Source organism: Triticum dicoccoides, chromosome 2B, assembly GCF_002162155.2.
Source record: "Triticum dicoccoides isolate Atlit2015 ecotype Zavitan chromosome 2B, WEW_v2.0, whole genome shotgun sequence".
In the NCBI taxonomy this organism is placed as follows: domain Eukaryota; kingdom Viridiplantae; phylum Streptophyta; class Magnoliopsida; order Poales; family Poaceae; genus Triticum; species Triticum dicoccoides.
In genome coordinates this window covers 804,333,989-804,344,491 of record NC_041383.1, presented here as the reverse complement: position 1 = coordinate 804,344,491, position 10,503 = coordinate 804,333,989, and the positions used below count along the sequence as shown (strand labels likewise).

Genomic DNA, 10,503 nt, shown 5'->3' with positions numbered 1-10,503 from the left:
CTATGTCTATGTCCCTCTCCATCTCTTTGGACCACTTGACGATCTGGCTATGTTTTTGTAAATATTTGCTTTTCTTCAAAAAATCGTCTATGATGGCCATGGCACAATAGCAAGACCTATGAGAGGATTTGATATTTGGTCTTTTTATAGCAACAAGCGCTAGTGAAGAACTTAAATTCCGAATGCTAGCAACAAGCGCTAGTGAAGAACTTAAATTCCGAATGCTCTGTTATCGTCTCGTGGTAGTTCTTACACTTGGCTAGAGCATCATTTAGAACCTTCTTCAATCTGGTCCATTGCTTTTTAGGGTGTCTCTTCAAATTGAAGAAGTAAGCCAAGCCCTGTGTCGGCAGTAGCGTGATTACGATCCAATATCGGTCGCTGCGCAAAAAGAATAAGAAATTAGCATTGATGAGATCAAACCACAAGGTCATTTAAATGTTTCAAAATAATGAGTGAACGTTAACGACTTACTTGTCGCAGTATGGCACTAGTAAGGTGTCCTTACGTGGATGATTCGCAAGCACGCATGGGAACAGTAGTCCGAGATGAGCTCCTAGCTATTTCTGGTTTTCAGGTTGTGGCAGTGCATGTAAAATGATAAAGTAAGGACACTTTACGTTGCTGGAGTAGGTGATCTGAAGCTCCATGTAGTACCCAAAGCCTCATTAACTCTGGGGAAACTGCGCCGACAGAAAAGATATTTGCCGCCGATGTTTTTCGCTCGTCGGGCTTAATCTACACGGTCGGCGGGAGATGGCCGAGTTCGTGGAGGGGGAGATTGAAGGGGCCTGAGACCCTGGAGGACGACGGGCTGGCGGGGGAGGAACTTGCGGACATGCTTGCGCCAGGCGATTAATCGGTGTTGTGGTTCAGCATGCTTCATGAAGAACAAGTGTCACGAGCACTTCTGTTCCTATCGACAATCAATCGGTGTTTCTTGGGCAGTGAAAGGCTTCCATGTGAACTATGTTCGTTATGCATTCGAACGGAACTGGTCGGGAACGATTTGTGCGGTTGGGGCTGGCTTACACTTTTTTTCACATGCGGGCTACCACATTGCATTTGACCGCGAGGATGCTCAAAGGACTTATTTATAATATTTTGTGTGTGAGGTTCGCTCAGCAATGTTTTGTGAACATCTATCATGTTTCCGTCTTTCTGCTAGTTTTATGTGCAGTTGTACTCTTTTTATTTAGTATCCCTCTGTAAAATAATATAAGAGCATTTAGATCAGTATTTCTTTACGGAGGGAGTATTAATTAATTCAATTAATATAATGTGTGCGGTGAAAAAAATGTCCATAGTGATTTTAGGCCCAGCGTGTCTCCTACGTGGGGGTGTGGATACGAACTCTGCGCGCAGTGCGCCACTCCGCGACCGCCACGTCGCCAGAAGCACGTCGAGGCGGCTGACGTGGCGCCCGGTCGTCGGCACGCGCCGACCCGCGTGGGCCGACGTCATCCCCGTCGTCGCCGTCGCCGCCTCGTGGCCTCGTGGGGGGAGCGAGAAGAGATAGCAGTGGAGCAGCCCCGGCGCATCTGGATCCGCGCCGTAAAGCTGACTTCTTTCTCCGCCGCACGCATCCTCCTCCCGGCGACCACCCCGGGGGCGCTATATCACGCGGCCGCCGCGAGGAGGAGCGCCCCGTCCCTCCTTCTTCTTCCTCGTAGCAGCAGCTTCAGCAGCAGGAGGAAGATGGCGGCGGCGAGGAAGAACGCCGGCGTGCTCGCGCTCTTCGACGTCGACGGCACCCTCACCGCGGCCCGCAAGGAGGTGACGCCGGAGATGCTCGAGTTCATGAAGCGCCTGCGCGAGGTGAGGCCCGAATGCGACCCTGTCTGTCGTTCTCCCGTTTCAGTTTCTTTTCCGTGCGATTCTCAGGCTAGATTGATTGCTCACTGTGTGTCTGGGTTGTGGCACTCTGGCTTTCTTCCTGGGAGCAGAATGTGACCGTCGGCGTGGTGGGGGGATCCGATCTGGTCAAGATCTCCGAGCAGCTCGGCAAATCAGGTACCCGCCCTGCTTGGATTCAGCACCACACTCTGCTTGGATTCAGAGTCTCCCCCTAACCGCACTGTTTGCTCACCTTGTCTGTAACTGTAACTGCAAGAACTGACCTTGATATCTGTTCTCCCTACTGCAGTCATCACCGACTACGACTACGTCTTCTCCGAGAATGGCCTGGTCGCGCACAAGGACGGCAAGCTCATCGGGACGCAAGTAAGTGCCCACGCCGCGCTGTTTCAGCGCAGGTGTGCTGATTTTACTGGAGATATTGCATAATGATGTACAACTGAATTCTGCCTGGTGTTCTTCACTCTGCAGAGCTTGAAAACGTATCTTGGAGATGACCAGCTTAAGGTGAGCCTATGTTCCATGGCCTTCTTTCTTGCGCTGTTGTTGCCGGTGAGTTTTGAGGCCTTGGTAGTGATGTTATGTGTTATTTGCAGGAATTCATTAACTTCACTCTTCATTACATTGCGGACTTGGATATCCCAATTAAAAGGTCGGTGCAGAATCCTGTTTGAGAATTCCCTCGGGCGCTTGCCCTTTACTGACCGGGTAAAGTAAATGTTTGCGCAGGGGTACATTCATAGAGTTCAGGAGTGGAATGATCAATGTGTCGCCCATAGGGAGGAACTGTAGTCAGGAAGAACGTGATGATTTTGAGAAGTATGATAAGGTACGGATTGTCTTATAAGAACAAGTAGTTAGTTATAATCAGAAAGGGGAAATAGCTACTAGAAAAACATGAAACTGAACCGACTTGTTTTGTTTAGGTGCATAACGTTCGGCCTAAAATGGTGTCAGTGCTTCGCGAAAAGTTTGCACACCTGAACCTGACTTTTTCTATTGGAGGGCAGATCAGCTTTGATGTAAGTGTTCTAAACTCATAAAAATCTGCTAGAAATCTTCAGTTTGGTATTTACTACTGCAACACTGAATTCAGGTATTCCCACAAGGCTGGGACAAAACCTACTGCTTGAGATATCTAGAAGAATTCAAGGAAATTCATTTCTTTGGGGACAAAACCTACAAGGTAAGAGATATATACTTTAGTTGTGCAGTGCTTCCAAGTAAAAAATCTCCTTTTCTTTTGTTAAGTACCTTTGTGCACACAAGATGTTGTTTGATAAACTTTTCAAGCCGCCGTTAACAGACATTCCATTTAATTACTACAAACTTAGCTATACTGTATACTACAAACTGAAACTGACATTCTTTTTTCCCTTTCATTATATTTAATAGGGTGGCAATGATCATGAGATATTTGAATCTGAAAGAACAGTTGGTCATACAGGTATGCTAGTTGTATGTTAAAAGCTATTCTTCTAATGGTTATAAAATCTAGGAGGCATTTATATTTATATATAGGACATCCCTGAACGAGCAATTCTGCATGATAAGAAATATCGTAGCTTAACAGGAGATTTCTCGAATGGCTGGTTAATAAATAATATAAGAACACCAGGTAGTGTTCTTATATTATGGGACAGAGAGAACCTCTTTGTAGCAAACGAAATTATTACTCCCTCCGTCCCATAATATAAGAACGTTTTTGACACTACACTAGTGTCAAAAACGTTTTTATATTATGGGACAGAGGGAGTAGTTGCCAACTGATTTCATATTTGGCATTGTGCTCAAGCATGAGCGCAGTATCATTAATAGCCAACCACTCTGAATTGTTGATGATCGAGCTGTAGTGGCTGTCAGAAACTACCTTTTCACCATCATATCTAATCATCCGGAGTAGCACCCTTTCAAGTCATATTCGTCCCTGAAGAGTGCACCTCGGGCTGTAACCGGGTAAATAATAGGACGTCAATACTCCTTCAGAAACATTACACAATTCCCATTGTGATTTAGTTGTGAAACATTACTCTGTTACTCCACTTTTTTAGTGAGACTAGAGCTGGTGTCTGGCCCAGATTTTTAGCCGAGTCCAACATATGATTTATTTACCGGGATTTAGTGCTGACTGATCGTTTACATGTGCAGTTACCAGCCCCAATGACACGGCGCAGCAGTGCAAATCCATCTTCCTGTCGGAGTGATCGCCAGACTACCGTGCCATTTACACTCATTTGTTCACCCCGCACCCCTCGAACGCTCCCCGTTTCGGAATAATTCCCCTATAGATCTCCCTTTGAACTCAGTACATTTTCTGCGTTCCTCCCCGTTGGGAGTAGTTTATCGCTATTGTTGTTGTAAACAGAACTGTATTGGTATACATACATTCACAAACAGTGGATTTTGTATACGCGCATTTGGCGCAAATGTATGAGGGCATGTTTGATCTAAGATATTTCCTGCTCAGCCCACTTTTCGTTGTTTGGAGTGGTGCATAAGGTCTACATTTTTTCCAAGGAAAGTCTTCTAGCGCATTCTATTGATTATCAAACGGAGTTGCATCATTCAGAAGAAAAGGCAAGAGGGAAACTAGGGGGTTGGTTCATCGACCCAATTGCAAACTTGGGAATTTAAAGTGACTGATTCACAAAAAACTGTCCACTAATTCGGGAAAGTATCCCAGCGAGCGGACGTTTTATTTTATTTCAACTTTTCCCCATAGCGTCGTTCTGTTTTGGTGCATATTATTTGAATATAAAGTGTTCACTAATTCGCAAAAGAATTTGCGAATTAAACAAATGTTCATGAATTCAAAAAATGTTGGTGAATTCAAAAAATGGCCAAGGATCCAAAAAATGTTTGTCGCTACAAAAGTTGTTCACGAATTCAAAAATATGTTTGCTAGTTCAAAAATTGAGAAAGGTAGTGAATTAAAAAAATATTAATGAATTTGAAAATGTTCATGGATTTAAAGAATGTCCGTGAAATTGAAAAATGTTTGCGTATTCAAAAAATGTTGATCAATTCAAAATTGTTCACAAATTTTAGAAAGTTCTTGAAGTCAAAAAAACGTTTGTGAATTTAAAAATGATCACGTGTTTTGAACATTTTTTAAAAATGAAAAATGTTTGCAAATTCAAAAATTTGTTTGCAAAATTGAGAGAGTTGGCAAATTCAAAAAAAAATGTCCATGTCATATTTTGCAGACTTGGTGGCCCAAAAATGGCAGCATTTGCCTGAGGCATGAGCCCAGCAAGGCAGCAGCCCGCTCCCGTCACTTCCTCTCTCGTGTCGCTCAAAGAAAGGAAAAAAAAACAGTTCCTCTCCTGAGTAGAGAGAGGCGAGGCGCCGCCGCAGCCAGCGCTGCTCACCTCCCTCGGCCGTCGGCCGCTCCCCTGCCAGACGTCGCCGATCAGCCGACCTCTCGTTCCGCTCGCCGGCTCGCCCCCCTCTCCCCTGTCAGGTGTCGCGGAGACGCCCGATCCCTGTCAGGTGCCGGCCGGCCGCGCGGTCCCCTCCCCTCGCCGGCTCGCCTCCAACCCGCAGGGTGCCGTAGCAAGTTAAGCAAGGTACAATTGGCCTTCCTGCAGATCTGGGAAGATGAAGCTGAATAAAACTGAGGCATACAGAGCTTCTGCTTATACTGCCACACAATAGAATTGATGCCAATCCATGTTCATGTCATATCGCCATTGATGCAAATCATGCAATGCTGCTTCCTGCTTATATACAGTACAACTGAATAACTGACGCCATTGCTTTCAGATCTGCACATTTGGAACATATTTCCTGAACTGAAATGTTTGTGAGACTTGACTATGCTATTTATGTTACTCTTTAGCCCAATACTGAGCTTATTGCAGCTTGAACTTTCCACAGTTTTTCGCTCAAGGCTGCATATGTATGTACTTCCCTTTCTTGAACTGTATGCGTTTTGCATAAGGTTGCATTGTGTGATTGCCAACACCGTTGCTTCAATTGAAACAGTTCCATTTCTTCGTGTGTATCTAGGGTTTCTGCAATTAATGTGTATACCTGTGATTTTGATTATTTAGCATTGCCCTTGCCTGCCCTTTGTGGATTCATGCAGCCGTCCTGTTTGTTGAAATGTCGGCACCAACACCTACTCCCTGTGGTTCCAAGAGTGCGAGAGGCAACGGGAATGGTGTCGACAGGCTCAGCAGCCTGTCCGACGATATGCTCCACATTGTGATGTCCTTCCTGCCGATGCCAGAGGTCGTGCGCACAAGCCTTATCTCACCAAGATGGCGCTTTCTTTGGTGCTCTACACCATTCATCCGCATCGACGGCAAAGACTTTGTGGATAATCGCAAGCTGGAGAATTTCATTGACTGCTTGCTGCTCTTGCGTGACTATACCGCTTCCTTGGATGAAGCCCGAATCTCTCCCTGCTGCGTTGATTGTACCAAATGTTCCGTGTGAATTCGTCATGCCATCATGCACAAAGTTCGTGTCCTTGATATCTCTGGACCTCTCAGTTTGGATAAGACAGCAATATTTCCTTCTCAGCACCTCAAAACAATCAGGCTCCAAGCTGCCATGTTGAGACATGGGTTTTTTAGGCCGTTGAACTACGACTGCCCTGTGCTTCAACATTTAGGGCTGGAGTTGTGCACTCTCTGGGGCCATGAGGAGATCTCATCAAGGTCGCTCAAGGTTCTGCATATCAGTCGGTGCTACCTCACCCCCAGTCTCCTGATTTTGTGCTAGGAACCTTACCAATCTCTCTATCCTTGACACAGACATTGGTGGTATAGTAACTAGGGATCTGTCTTCTCTGGTAACAGCTTCGATTAGTCTAGTATCCAAACATTTTTATCATAGGGACACAGTAGTAGTGGGGCATCATCTACTTGATGGCCTTTCACATGCCACAACGTTGGAGCTGCATGCGCCATTACATGAGGTAAGAATGTGTTCTTTTCTTTTCTTACCCATATGATGAAACATGCCCGATGTTGCTATTAGTCTAGGAATGCCTCGTATATGTTGGTATTATGTTTTCTTTGCAACTCTTTAACATGCTGGTTTCATGTCTGATGGATGAATTTGAAGCGTGCATTTGAGAGAGGTTTGCCAACATGCCCCATGTTCAGCAATCTGACAAGCTTGGTCCTGGCCGATTGGGTCATGACTGCTGACTTCTACCCACTGCACAGTATTCTCCAGCGCTCGGACAATCTGAAGGAGCTAACTGTGAAGCTCAAAATGGTACTTGCTCAGAAGTATGTCCAAGTACCTGTTGGTCTGCTAGAACTCTTACTGATACTGCCTTCATGTTGATATTGTGCAGGAGGAATGCAGCATATTTTGCATGATAAGAAATACCATAGCTTAACAGGAGATTTCTCGAATGGCTGGTTAATAAATAGACAGGGAGACAGAGAGAACCTCTTTGTAGCAAACGAAATTATTAGTTGCTAACTGATTTCATATTTGGCATTGAGCTCAAGCATGAGGAAGGTATCATTAATATGCAACTTCTCTGAATTGTTGATGATCGAGCTGTAGTGGCTGTCAGAAACTCTTTTCACCTCATCATATTTAATCATCCGGAGTAGCACCTCAGGCTGTAATGGAGTACTGAACAGAGTAAACAACAGGGCATCAATACTCCTTCAGAAACATTGCACAACTTCCATATTAACTCCACTTGTTAGTGAGAGTAAAGCTGGTGTCTGGCTCAGTTTTTTAGCCGAGTTCAACCCATGCTTTATTTATCTGGTTTTGGTGCTGACTGCCCATTTACTTGTGCAGTTACCATTTTCCTGTCAAAGTGATTGACTATCGTCCAAATTAAATTTGTGTTCTCCGCACCCCCTCGAACGCTCCCCGTTTCGGAATAATTCCTCTGCAGATCTCCCTTTGAACCCGGTACATTTGTTTGCATTCCTCCCTGTTGGGAGTAGTTTATCACTATTGTTCTTGTAAACAGAACTGTACTGGTATAATGCATACATCCACAAACAACGGATTTTGTATGCACGCATTTGGCGCAAATGTATGAGGGTATGTTTGGTAGCCTGAGTGATCTAATATATTCCCTGCTCGACCCACTTTTCATTGTTTGGTACATCATTCACAGTGGCATAAGGTCTATTTTTCTTTCCCAGGAAAAGCCTTCTATCGCATCATTGATTATCAAACAGAGTCGCATCATTCAAAAGCAAAGGCGAGAGGAAATTAGGGGGTTGATTCATCAACCCAAGTGCAAACTTTAGGATTTAAAGAGACAGACCAAACTACCTTATAGCGACCGCAAGAGGAATGCCTCGCTCACAAGTCACAACCTTGTCAGGCGGGCCGGCCTAGCGAGTAAGCGTGTACACTGGGGATGCGACGCCTCTAGCGAGTCAGTGTGCCACGACTGGCGCGAGGCTCCCAGTGAGCCGATGTTTCTTTTTCTTTCGATTTCTTTCCCATATATTGCCTTATTTCGTAGGTTTTATTTTAATTTAAAAATGTTCACTTATTCAAAAAATATTCGTGAATTGAAAAATTGTTCAAGAATTCAAAAATAAGTTCGAGAATTCAGGATTAGTTCACAAAACATAGAAAGTTTGTGAATTTGAAAAATGTTAATGAATTTTAATATGCTATGGATTTTAAAAATGTCCGTGGATTTTAAAGTGTTTGCCAATTCATAAAATGTTCGGCAATTCAAAAAATGTTCAAAAAGTTGGGAAAGTTCATGAATGTGAAAAACGTTCGTGAATTTGAAAAATATTCAAGGATTTTCAAAATGTTCGTGAATTAAAAAAGCGGGTCAATAATTTTTTTTTGTCAATTAAAATTGTTCACAAAATTGAGAGAGCTAGCAAATTCAAAATACTCCCTCCGTCCCAAAATAAGTGTCTCAGATTTAGTACAAAGTTTGTACTAACTCAGCGATACTTATATTGAGACCGATGGAGTAGTAAATTAATGATAGTATAACCATCATTAAATGCTAAGAAAAAATCTCAGAAAAAAAATCAAAGGTTGAGAAAGAACCATAAAGGGAAGTGAATAGCTCGCTGCAAGAAAACGGAGCCTTGAGAATAAGACCACCTGGAGCATGCCAACCTTTTGGAAGGGTAGAAAGATTTTGCCACCCATGATTACAAATTCATTGTTACAAATTACTCATAAGAAATACTCTAGTAAACTAAGAAATGTATAAACATCATTAAACACTAATGAAAAAGTTGTAGGCTGAGAAAGAAATAAAACGGGGACTGAATAGCTTGGTGCAAGAAAACGGAGCTCTGCTTCAACCAGCTCTGCCCTGAGAATAAGACCTCCTGAGCAAAATTCACAAGGCATTTTCAATTGCTTAACTAGAGTAGGAGAGCTATAATGGCAGTGCTGAATGGGCAATGCAAACACCAGCACATGGAAGAAAAACTATTTGAAACTCAAGTTGAGAAATTAGAGTTGTGGTACTACAGATTATGAAACATGATCACTATTTTCTTATTTAAATGAAGAATAAATGACATGATTTCTGTGCAAAGATCTCCAGCCGAGAGCACACAGATTCCCAACACAAAACCAGTATCTTATATGTAGATTTAACTGAAACCTGATGCTCTCTCTTTTCCTGAAAACAGAACAGAACCGAAGTGAAACAATACACTTGTACAGTGTATTTTTGACAGACGGTATAAGTTGGCGCAGGTTGGCGCAGGCAGTCGGGATAAGTTCAAGTGAATTGCAAAAAACTGCCACATTTCAAGTTCAATTCTGGATTTGCCACCACATTCTTTGGGCGCCCCAAAAATCTACCAGTTTCCTGACTAATTTTCTCAATGAACTCTCATGACTTGTTTCGAGAGGTTTAAACTGATTTCTGACAGAAAAGGCGCACCTGTAAGCGCTTGAACTCTTTTTTGAAATCTAGTTTGATGACCGAACTGAACACAGATTTCTTTTAGAAGGGATAGCCAGAAGACCGAATTGAACTTTGTTTTGAAATCTAGTTTGATCACAAGTGCGGGAGCTTTGGTATGGGTGCAACCGTAGAGAATGTCCGTTGCGTAGAGAAAATTTTCATAGATATTTCTGCCGGAGCGAAAACATGTTTCGTTGGCGTGCACTAGCAGCAGGATGAGTGGGTTTAGCTTGTTTGTTAGAAGCTTTGCTACTCCTTCGGTTGGGTAATTTTGAAGCGAAATGGTTTGAAATGCGTTTGGAGATCTGGCCTCTGAATTAGGACAATGAGGGCTCGGTTTAAGCAGGAGAAGCCCGCAAAATGCTGATAGAAGTCGAGAAAGAACGCACGTAGTTTGTCTTGGATTAGTCATTAGTGGCTGAAAGTTCCAGTAGAAACAGACCCCGAACTAACAGCAGAGTTCATGGAAAAGAGCGCGTCGAAGATTTCCTGATCTAGAAAGGGCGAGTTGATAGTTCGAAGTTGTAGGACATGGTTTGGATAATAGCCCATGAGGTTTGAATAAAAATTTGGTAGGACTGAGATTTTGGCGTCATTGGAGAAAAAGTCAGACTCCGTTGATACTGAGTCCCGACATCTTGCTTCGTCGTAAACGTGCTGACATAGAGGCATGGAAATTGTTAGGAATGAGCAACTAGTATTTTCTGAGGGCCAAAGGCCTATACAATGGGGATGTACACAATGAACTATAC

At 43.5% G+C, this 10,503-nt stretch overlaps 1 protein-coding gene and 1 pseudogene across 1 annotated transcript; both read left to right on the top strand.

The window, feature by feature from the left end:
- The first annotated feature begins 1,384 nt into the window (after window positions 1–1,384).
- On the top strand, window positions 1,385–4,328 carry LOC119366457 (phosphomannomutase-like). The gene is made up of 10 exons (XM_037632197.1): window positions 1,385–1,818; window positions 1,947–2,013; window positions 2,147–2,223; window positions 2,329–2,364; window positions 2,454–2,509; window positions 2,587–2,686; window positions 2,784–2,879; window positions 2,954–3,043; window positions 3,253–3,304; window positions 4,006–4,328. Exons 1-10 carry the CDS (start codon window positions 1,699–1,701, stop codon window positions 4,059–4,061), a joined length of 750 nt encoding a protein of 249 aa, XP_037488094.1. The 5' UTR covers window positions 1,385–1,698; the 3' UTR covers window positions 4,062–4,328.
- A 1,636-nt stretch (window positions 4,329–5,964) lies between these two features.
- LOC119368906 lies at window positions 5,965–7,403 on the top strand (annotated as a pseudogene).
- Window positions 7,404–10,503: the final 3,100 nt, after the last annotated feature.